An 11,807-nucleotide genomic window follows, 5' to 3' on the forward strand; every position below is an offset into this window, starting at 1 on the left:
AGTTTGATGTGTCACATGACCCTCTTCCTATTGAAGATGGCCGACTTCTAAATGACCACCATGGTCACCACCCATCTTGAGGAGTTTGCCCCCTCACATATACTAATGTGCCACAAACAGGACTTTAATATCACCAACCATTCCCATGTTATTACGATGTATCCATATAAATGGCCCACCCTGTATATCTATCTCTCTATACATCTATAGATACATATATATATCTATATGTATCCATCTCTGCATAAATACTTCAGGTTCCTGGATGGATTGTCAGACTTTGGGACCCCGCTGGATTCTGAAAGGTGTTTGTTGACACGATGAACAAACAAGAAGAATAAATGAATCCAAAGAGATAAATTAGTTCTCTGCCAAGTCGAGAGCTCAGGCAGAGGGCTAATTAATGTGTTCAGTGTCTTTTGTTTTTCTGTCTGCAAGCTTACACAAAAACTAACAAGGCTGGATCTCCTTGATGGAGGGGTGGAACGTGGGCAAAACAAGAAGCCATTAAATCTTTGGTGCAAATGCAGTTTACACATTAAAACTGCAAGAAAGGAGAATGGCCTTGGCAGAGGGTTGTGCTTTCAGTGTCCCTTCTAGCTTCATTAAAAGGATTTCCTACATCTGCACCATTTTACACACTACTTTTGTGCAAATGTTCTTACCTCGACCACAAACTATGCTCTGTATTCATGCTGATACAGGAGACACGATCAGTTTCCAGTGTTAACTGTTTAATCATTAATGTATCCAGTGCTCACGGTTGTGTAGACTGTACTTTGAAATGAGAAAGTTCTAATTAAATAACCACAGCACACAGATTCATTAGAACCAGGTCGGCATCCAAATTAGCAGAAGTGACCGAGGTGCTAAAATCCAAAATAATGTCAGGAGAAGATAATGATGCAGAATGAGAAAGCGAAAAGGAGACAAGGGAGATGGGATGCAATCTAAAGAAATGAACATGAAGAGGGCAACAACACACACACACACACACACACACACACACCCAATAGGAACTAGTCTATTTAAAAAAAAAAAAAAAAAAAAAATTTATCTTCTCTTCCAGATGTTCTCGGGCATGTGTGGACAGCTTTGAGTGCTGCTGCTATTTGGCGATCACTGAGTGGAAGCACCGTTCAGTCCCTTTGTACTTGTGGCTCTGTTAATGCACTGGATCCTCCTCCAGGCTGTCAAACCTGTGAATGTTTTCATTTTGAGGAAGCAGATGAGGAGTCAGGGAGGTGAATACAGTGAATACAGCTCAGGTCATTTCAGCCATCAGATCGAACTCGAACAGATGTTCTCACCCCGGGGAACAAATTCAGGTTACAGAATCTGTTAAATGCCAAAGAAAACAAGAATTCTCCTGGCTCCATTACGGGCTTGGACACCAAACTGACTGGAAACTGCCACAGCTGCAGAGCAAGCTCTCATCACCAGCAGATGCCTAACACATGAGGTGGTCAGTCTGAAGCAGGAGTTAAAGTTTCCTCTTTGAGCTTTAAATGCTGCCGATGAAACTGCAAAGTGCAGAGGTTCAGCTGGGAAGGGAACCAGTTAGAAATCTAAAAATAGCAGATTCACTGAACAAAGAGGCCCTGAACAGGACATCGCCACTTTTAAACCAGGTATCATTTTGCTTTTTCAACTCACTGCACTCATTCACATGACCAGTACCTATGAAATGATGATACTGTGCTAGTTATAAACACATCAGCATGATTTCTTGCTGATAAATAATGCTAAAAAACAAAAACAAAACATGAAACTCCTAAATCCTAAATACAGACTGACAGCGGCTGGAGTGCAGAGAACATGGTTACTGTGTTTTCATCACCTGACAGAGGAAGATCAGGCTGTTCTGTTACTCTGAAAGCTAAGAATGTCTGATATACACAGGCAGAAAGAAACAGGATTACTTACGATTCCCTTGTTGCTGTAACTGCAAACTGATTTTGTTTCTCCAGTGTTTGAGTAAATCCAAAAACAGTTTACAATCCAATCAATCTCACCTCAGGGTCTGCTTACTCAAAGCCCAACTCTGAGCAAATGCTGGCACTAAAAGCAGTTTTCTAGTCATAGGGACTACTCAAAGCGCCACACACTACAAGCTATATTCACCCTTTAACCCACATTCATACAACCCATTATTTTACACCCTTAGGCGCTTCATCCATGTTGCATCCACACCTGGACAGTGGGAGAAAGACTGAGTTCTTGGAGAAAATGTAGACATGCACGAGACCTAGAACAACATGAGAGCAAATAAAAGGCTCGGTGCCAGAATTAGATCTGATAATAGATTATGTCTCACTGATGTTTTGTACTATACAACTCCACATGTGCAGACAGAGACCAGAGACTTCACTTACATTCTAGCTTAGCAGCAAAGTTTTTTTTACATTTATTTACTTATTGTTTGCGCCAGGCTTTTCCACCCTGGCTCTCTGGAATGGGTCACTATATGAGCCACAGCAGTCATCATTCTGAGTTGTTACGACTCAATAAGCTCTGACTGATCCATCGGATGTCATCAGACTTGGGAACAAAGCAGACGTCTCCCATTCCCTCCACAGCAGGGCAGGCTGATAACCGAAGGGTCTCAAAACTAAGTAAGCTGTGAGCTAGTACTACTGAAAGAAAAAGATGAATAAGAAGGCAGAATGTGTATTTTTATAGATCCAGCAAGGATCTGCATAATAAATGATTTAATTAACATAATACCTGTGCATGGTGGTGCCTTTCTTTCTAATAACGAAGGCATTTCATTAGAAACTGATGGGGAACAACATACAAAATGCAGAAGGCAGAACAACTGTGGGAAGAATGATCTCAACTCCAGCTGAGAGCAGAGGGTGTGACTGAAAGCTCCATCAAGCCCGGTGCAGTTTAATCTGTGCTTTTATTGCTCAGCTAGCAGCTTGATGCTCACCAGTGTAATGCACTCTATATTACCAAAGTGAGAGTTCCCGCATTAGAGTGACAGGTTTTATTGAGCTTTTAATTGTAAAATAACAATGAGTAAACCTGGGACAGATTGGGGTGATATTAATTTATCCAGAGCTCAAATTCCACCTGACTGACAGTTACATGAAAGCCTTCAGAGTGCAACGGTGAAAGCTTTCTTCTTTGTCAACAACATCTCAGGAAGGGGCACGCGAGCATTTGACTGGATCTCAACAGAGGTGGGAAGCAATGAAGTACAAAGACTTCATGACTGTACTTAAGTACTTTTTCAGGTATCTGTACTTTACGTTAGTATTTACTTTTCTTTTTACTTTCTACTCCTTACATTTTATGTGAGTTGCTAACCAAAGTTCCAGCTGCTGTATTTCACAGCACAGCTAACTTCTGTATAAGAATTTCTTTTATTTATGTATTAATCACATAATTTTATTGTGTGATGCCTTGGTGCCACTGAATTTTAGCACTTCTCACACTCGTGCAGGTAGACAGATGGTGGGGGTCTGGTAAGGAAGTTGGGGGAAGCAGACAACTCCACCGGAAGAATCTTTTGTCTCTTCCACATCTTTGGGAGGTAGCAAGGGAGTGTGAACCTTAAGGTGTGAAACAGCTGTGTACTGCCTTTTGTTCCTGGAGAAGGTATTTAACTGAGAGCCATGCTGGGCTCAGGGGAGACTCTGCTGACCGTCTTGCCCCACGATCATGCAGGCTCTTCACCAAGCTTGGTTTTCTGTTCTTTGTTTGTGATTAAAGATTGTTAGCTGCCGCTCACCGCTTGTCTGCAGGCTTTATTATAATGGAAAACTTCCACAACACTTCAGACCAACTGTGTTATTTAATAGTTGCATAACAATCCTCTGCAGGTTAGTGAAGGATAACCAGGTTAGTTTGCGGTACTGTGATGGATTTAAAATAAAGAACAGTGTGTGGCTGGTGCACAGTGACTGTGGTTATGGTCAGAGTCAGCCACCTTTATACCATCTAGAAAACAGAGAGCATAAACGGCGTACTGTCAGTGTAGAGCAGGGGTGGGCAACTCCAGGACTTAGGTGCCGGTGTCCTGCAGGTTTTAGACGTGTCCTTGATCCAACACAAAGAGGATGCGTAGAGGATGGACATCAGCCAGGACAAGTCATGAAACATCTGCTGACATCTGGTTCAATTGAGTTGTGTAAATCCACAAAGAGCAGCAGGTCAGCTGATCACAGCCTGTACACTAAGAAAATCTACTGAAGCTCTCAATAGACATTATTGTGAGTGTGATTCTTTTCCCCACACTGAGCCAATACAACTGATTTTAGGATTCCACCTCTGCTGAATCAACTTTAACTCCTGACTGTACTCAAGTTCCTGTTTAGAGGCCTGTACTTTTTTACTTTTACTTGAGTACAAAAGTTGAATAAGTACTTCAGCTTTTACTGGAGTATTTTTAACAGTAGTATTCGTACTTTTATTCAAGTACAGAATGTCTGCACTTTTGCCAGCTCTGGATCTCAGTGTGTGAATAGTAAAGAACAGTGTTTGCTCCTCACTGAGAACTTTGCTGCTGAAGCCACAGAAGTAAAAAAACACATTCACTGGACTTTGTGAGCCTGCAGATATCGACTGAGTAAATAGCAGGAGGCAAACTGTGGTGCACTCGGGTCAGGAATATTGTGCAACTGTGTTGTTAGGGTGAGCGCTCATCCTCAAGTCAAAAGACGGCTCCTATTTAAAGGTGATGGACATTAAATGAGCCTATTAAAAGGGACTACGTTTACTTGAGCTACATAAATGATATTAATATATTAAGTTCTTTGTCATGAGTCATCTTCTCTAAATGACTTTGATGAAATGCCTCCACATTTGAAATACTTAAATCAGCCTTGTTAAGAGTTGCATCACTCTGCTAGCATGTATTTGTCAGATTAGCATTTCTTATTGTTTGCAGTGTCAGAAAGACTCAAAGAGAAACAGATTAAAAAGCTTCCAGAAGGGATTTGATGGTTATTTTACCAACCAGCCATCAAAACTCATCTGTTACAGCACTGCACACATTGATGGCTCTCCAGTGCATAATGGAACCTTATTATAGTTATTCTTTATCGCTTTGGCACAGTCCTTGTAATGTTTCTGAAGTTCATCTTCAACAAAACAGCTCACGCATGAAGGCAAAATTAGAGATAATCTGAAAAAAGATGGGACTCACCTCAAACTTTTCATTTATGCATAATGTATAAAGTGTGTGTGTGCTGATGAAAGAATGCGTCTCTGAGGATAACTGACTGCTGCTCTGCATACTACATCACAATCACACTTTTACATTCTCTGCAGAGAAAAGGGTGCATTTACCTTTACGTGTATTGTGAGGGGAAAATATTTTTCCTCCAGTGGTCACACAACACTGTAAACAGCAGGTACAGTAACCGGAAAGTGAACGTATACACAGCACTGTACAAATTCTGTAGCTCAACACCATCAAAAACCCATGTGCAGCAATATGCAACAGTACATCACCGTAAGACAACAGAACTTAGAGGACATCCTGTAGCTTCCTGGTCATGCTTTTACTCAGTTTACCGAGCACATCCACCTTCTGTATACTCTGCTGTCTTCTTCCTGCACCTCTCCGCATATCCTTTTAACGATCCTAACAATAACTGCACAGCTTACAATTACACAGCTGGTGGCCAGGCTAGCTAGCTAGGTAGCGGGAGGAGCTCTGAACAGACTCAAGAACAGTAACGACGGACAGAGGATGAAAAATAAAGAGCAGAGATCCACCAATATTTCTTTTCTGGTTGGTGCTTCGATGCTGGACTTTTACACCAGCTCAGACAGCTCCTACCCTCACCATTACCAGGTGAGATCAAGATTAGCTGTTACTCAGGGCTAACAGGTGGTTTTAGCATCAACACAATCACATGCGCCACCAAGTTTGCAAGAATAAGTGAAAAAGGAGTCTGTTCTAAGTGCTTCTGTGGAAAGATTAATGCTAATGAGCCACATGTCTCCTTTAAAAGTGGCAACAAAAATAGAGGATCGACTTCAAATAAATTACGTTGTATAATCCTGACAGAAGACAGAGTCATTTTAAACCAACACACAAAAGCATTTCACTAAGAGCAAGCGATGAGCAGTGCTCCACGTTTTAGGGGGAAAAAATAATTTATTCTGTTCTTACCAAAGACACGTTCATCGTTGATGTTCTTTATGCAGAACCAGAGGCCTGCTGGGAAGGTGCAGACGAGGATGTGAAGATCAAAGAAGAAGGACACCCAGGTGGTGGGCTGGTGCTCTGATACCGAAGCGATGATTGGAATGTGGATCTTAGCATAGCTGTGAAGAGCGCAGGAAATAAAACAGTTAATAAAAGGAAGTGAAAAAAGGGGGTCTCTATGAACTCTATATGAACTGTTGTCAATCAGAACAGTTAACATCCACCCGACTCACTCTAAAATAAAGCAACTGTGTTGATGGTGAACATGTGAGAGCTCATGCAGAGAGAATCAGGTTTGGCTGATGTCAGTTATCTTGGGTCCGAGCGTGACCCAATTAGTTTTACTGCACTGCAGCAGAAAACTTAACACCCTTCCAAAAAAAACCCCTGAAAAAAATTACTGAGGCATGTACGTACACCCGCACATACACACACACACCCATGTGCACATTCACTCAGTGAGAGTTTTGCAGTTTACAGCTGATGCTGCAGTCTGGCAGTTCTCTGTAAGCCCTGATCTGGGAGCAGAGAAGGGGAGCATTATCTGGTTGGGATTTTATGATGGGGCAGGATGACGTGCTGACTTGATTCACCAATGGCAAAAAAATAAATAAATAAATAAAAAATTCTGGGAGCTAGAATGAGGGGGGAGGCAAGGCTACGGCATTTGCTTTGCTGTAATGCATTTCATTTGGCTTAAAGGTGAGGACGCTACTTGAAAAATGCAGTGATTTCTACAACTGAGTGACAACTTTTGTCTCTCTGCATGAGAGGAAAAAAAACACAAAAACACACATGCTGTGAGATGGAGTAAACTGAATAAAGCTGTACCTGCATCCCCAGCATGAGTAACTGTGCTACTGCAGAGTTTTGGTGACTTACCCGGTATCCCAGAGGGAGTAGAAGCGCCCACTCCATGGAGCAATGTAACCTGAGAAAGAAACACACAACATCCATATGTATTCACAAGTGCAACAAAACAAACAGGCCACACACGGCTGTGGACGGTCAGTGATCTGTGTATTCTGTCACACACCGGTGGAACAATTAATTGGTCCGCTACGCTCCTCCTGCAAGTATCGATCATGAAATTACTCTCTGATGTGGGCGGTGCGATGATAAATGAGAGCAGGGAAACTAATCACCGCCGTTAGAGAGCCAGCAGGTGGTCCTTTTCTATGCGGATAACAGATCGGTGCTTCTATTGTCTTACCGATTCCAGTCAGAGCGCACTATTGTTTTACACGAAGCATCTCAATGACCTTAGATGAGGGCTATAATTACCTGGCCTGCACTCAGTATCCAAAGAAGACCTAATGGCACTAAAGGTTCAGGTGATTTCGGCTACAAAGTAATAAAGCACATTTGTCAAAGACTTGCAAAAATCACAGGTCAAATCAATCCTTATGTATTGTACATTCATCCCATTTTTTAAACCCTGGCTTCTGATTGGCTGTCATCTGCAAGAAGAAGGTTTGAACAGCAAGTTGATGGGTCTCTGCACATCCATCAAACTTACAGTATGTGTAACATAATAGGACGTGCGTAAGCCCACTATAAAGAAGCTGCACAGTGTCTTTGATTACATAAGACCCCAGAATAAATACTTATAATTTACGATTCAATTATAAATTATATTTCTGTGACATTTTAATAAGGAAAGCTGCTGCTCCCTCTGTAGTGGGGGTCAGAGGGCAGCGCCGCATGTGTGATTTGACAGATTTTTAAACCAGATGCAGCTCCTGAAACTTTCACTTGTTAGGCGAACGTGTAAACCACTACACTCCAGAGTCATGTCCACATCTTTTAAATATTTCATCTAAGGATCCCACGATCTTTTCTGGGATCACAATTCAAAGTAAAGTATCATCTGTTTTCTTAAAAAAAGTTCAGACTTTTTTGTTAAGCAGACAAACATGATGCTGGCTTTGGCAGATGTTACATTTGAAGAACATGTATTTGTCTTGTTTAGGCTCCCGAAAGATTTAAGATCTGTCCTGTTCAAACTCTAAGGTCAAAGTACTTTGGAGAACTGAGGCATACATTTAAATTTAAATTTAAAGTTATACACAGATGTTCACTCACTAGACTGATAGAGAAATAACATCCAAAGTTTATAAAGCTAAATGTGTGGAACTAAGATTTGGAAAACGACATCTCTGCAGAGGATTGGAAACCATCTGATGTGGTGAAGCCATGTGAAGCAACTAAAAGTACCTTCAGGGGAACTGCATAAAGCCAAGTCAATCACACTACAATGCAGTTTTTGGTCCATTACATCTTTCTTAGTGAATCCATCCTAGCAGTCAGGTTCTCCTTTCAACAAGATTACAATGCTCTGAGAGGACTGATTTCAACTGTGTGATCATTTGAGGTTGTTTTTAATGGTTCTTCTGAACTGACAAGCGTTCCTACTTTTTTGTCCATCCCATTCACACCAACTGAGATCCATGAAGTAAGAGCGCCACTTCCCCGTGTAATGCCACGCGCTTCAACAGCACTCTGCGGCACAGAGGAGAGTGACAGCCTAATGATATAGTGAGAGATTTCTTAGCCCTGATGTGTCAGAACAGAGTGATTTAGAAAAGCTCACCTGTGCAGCGCAGTGCATTTCAGCTGAATGACCTGCCTATTCGCTTTCATTCTAGTGCTGATTACAGTTCATCCGTAGAAAGCAGAACTATTATCTCTGACAGAGTAAAGGCTCCATCATGAAAATTGCCATCACGTTTGCTCAGTCGTTCTTGTGTCGTTCCTCTCACAGCATCATTTTTCCCCTAATAGCGATGGACTGTGTAACAGGACATTACTTCCTTATACCGCTCATGAAAAATCCCAGACTAACGCCATGCTGTTCTGACTTATCATTACCCTTTGGAGATATGTTAAATGCTGCACACACGTGGAACTGAGTGACTAGCCAACTCAAGAATAGCTTCTGTCAAGTCTTAATAACCATGTCTTACCATGAAAACAGAAATATTATGTAATTATAGGATTGTATGTGTAAAAATCCATCCCTTTGTATACAGTCTGCAGTCATAAGGAATACACAACAAGACTGTATTAGGCTGTCACTATGTATTTAAGCGCCTTGAGGCGACTGTTGTTGTGATTTGGCGCTATATAAATAAAACTGAATTGAATTGAAAAACTGAATTATGGGAAAATGTGCCAAAGACTGCAGCTGCATGACACATTCTGCCCCTACTCCCAGCACGAACCGCAAAATGTTGTAAAACTGCACAGCATATAAGCATGAGCTTGGGAAAAGCTAGTTAAATCACTTTTGAGCAAAAACCCAAAAGCTTTAAAAGAATTTTTACACTGATGAGTCTCTATGTCCAGTTTGTGTCCCAGTGCCCACTGAGACCACCGTCACAGCTCTCTCCAGGCAAAGAGCAAAAATCTGCACATCCAAGTAAAAACCTGCAAGTGCAAGACCAAAAAGAACCAGAAGATTTGGAAATAAAGTGAAACTATTAGTGTTTTGATACTTTACTAAGCAGGAGCCAAATATCGTGCAGATTTTCCGAGATTTTTTGGCCTCTGCATGATCATTTACACAGGAACGTGTATATCCTGACAGCAGAAGGTCCATGTTCACAGACTGCATTGACACCTGTGAGGACAAACGGTTGAATGGACCATCAGGAATGGGCACCGTTTGGATTTAGACTGTTGTAAAAGTGAACACGTGTCATTAAAGTGGATAGGGCTCTGCCTTCAGACACACATGGTGGTGTTAGTGGAACCTCCATGATCAGTGACACCAGGGCAGCGTTCCCATAGGAAGATACAGTATTTAGACCAGGGTCATCAATGTTATCAAATCTTTCTGGAGTGACTGCATTTCCAAATTGTTAACATAACATAGGATGTTCTCAGCACTAAAAAAAACAAAAAACTTAGATTAAACTTTACTGCATGTCATTTCTCTGCTTCTCGCCACATATTTATCTATCTTTGCTACACATTGTCAAATAAACAACCAGCCTTCTAATAGATAACCAACCTGTGTATGTCAGATAGATGACAGAGAGAAAAACAACTCCAGCAGCCAGAGAGACTCCCAAGAAGAAGAGAGTCTGGAACTCCTGCCTGGTCAGTCTGTCCTTTAGGTACTGCAGGAAGGCGTAGACCTGTAGCAGCACAAACACACCTGCAGAGACACAGTGCAAACAAGACTGGGTTTAAGATCTGAAATAAACACAACCAGAAAATATATGCAGAACTGTTTAAAGTCACCAGAAGAGAAGCAAACCGAGAAGTTGTATCTGACAAAGTAAAAATGAAGCTGCAGATAATTACATCTTTTTTTAGAGCACGCAAAGCAAATGCTTCCATGGAAATGAGCAAACGTCAGAGGCAAGACATGCATTCAATCGACACTTCAGCCTTCACAGTAGAAATCTAGCTTTTAGCATACTGTGCAGTGTTTGACAAAGTATGAGAGTAGTGCAGATTTTTTTTGCAAGTATAAAAATGATTCTGCTGAATGTTAGAAAACCTGACTTGCTCCATAGCTTTGCAGTAAACAACTTCCAACAATACTTTCCACCCTTACCCCAGGTGACTGGTTACTGACCTGCTGCAGCCATGTGTTCACTGGTCCTGATTGGCTGAAAGCCCACAAATGGGATCTGCATGGACAGGATGAGGCCGATGATGTAGAAAGTGCTGTAGGCTGCAGGAAGACAACAACCAGTTAAGACCAGATGAGCACAGTCAACTGTATTACATGTGTTTACTTTCACTCACATCAGTCTGAATCTAATCCAGTCAGCACACTGGCCAACTGATGAATAGATTCTATTAACAAGCGCAGCGTGGACATGCAAGTCTATCCGGTTCCTCTGAGCCCCACATTTGCTGACAGAATCCTTCACTGTACTGATCATACAATAATTTTAGTTTATTTTAACTCAGTTCCACAAATTCCATGCAGCTGCACAAAACACTCATTACAGCACTGCAAACCACCACAGCTGAAAACAAACCGCTATTAATCAAACCGCATCCCCTTTTTTTATTTTTCCTCTGAAACTAAACTTGGTATTTGCGACGTCTTTTTATGTGTCATTAAGAATCAGTGCGCTCCGGGCAACTTCCAGGGTAAGAAGTGGGTAAGCAGAGGCTTTCATTTGAGCCGTTCACAATGACAGAATGACCTTTCACTGCAGAAACAACACTGTACAGATCTCACAGATGTAAGTACTTCATCACATGAGGCAGCACACAATTTACATCATACAGAAAACCTGAACTGGACAGAAGGACCTACAACTGGCACATTAATCTTAATTTAAAAAAAACGTGTTCCTGTTTAACATGCACAAATGCATCTGTGGCAGCTACTGTGTTTCTAATTACCAGAGACTTGGGGAATGTGTTGGTAATGTGAATAAATGAAACAGAATGTCTGCGATTCAAAGAAAGATGGAGCCTGAGAAAAAATGGCGTTTGTGATTTTAGAAGAGCTGCAAACAAACCCAGAAAAGTCCTTGACGCTGAACACAAGAAAAAGAAAGAAACAAAAAAGGCCTTTTGAGCCTAAATTATGAATGACAGTGTAAGAGCGACTTAAGAGTTCAAATGATTTACACACTTGGGAGTCAGCGGCACAACCAGACAACAGGCT

The 11,807-nt window shown here is 41.5% G+C and overlaps 1 protein-coding gene across 1 annotated transcript in view; it reads right to left on the reverse strand.

Annotated features, from left to right (window-relative positions):
* The window catches only part of LOC102205272 (dolichyl-diphosphooligosaccharide--protein glycosyltransferase subunit STT3B-like), a 72,996-nt gene that overhangs the window by 11,145 nt on the left and 50,044 nt on the right, over nt 1–11,807 (reverse strand). Inside the window, exons 6-9 of the mRNA XM_005742956.2 lie at nt 10,755–10,853; nt 10,182–10,328; nt 7,049–7,097; nt 6,131–6,285 (exon numbers count right to left, since the gene is read on the reverse strand). Of these exons, the coding sequence (XP_005743013.1) occupies nt 6,131–6,285; nt 7,049–7,097; nt 10,182–10,328; nt 10,755–10,853 (450 nt within the window). The remainder of the gene's footprint in view (nt 1–6,130; nt 6,286–7,048; nt 7,098–10,181; nt 10,329–10,754; nt 10,854–11,807) is intronic.

The sequence above is a fragment of the Pundamilia nyererei genome, unplaced genomic scaffold, assembly GCF_000239375.1.
Source record: "Pundamilia nyererei isolate P.nyererei 1_Seehausen unplaced genomic scaffold, PunNye1.0 scaffold00125, whole genome shotgun sequence".
Classification (NCBI taxonomy): Eukaryota; Metazoa; Chordata; class Actinopteri; order Cichliformes; family Cichlidae; genus Pundamilia; species Pundamilia nyererei.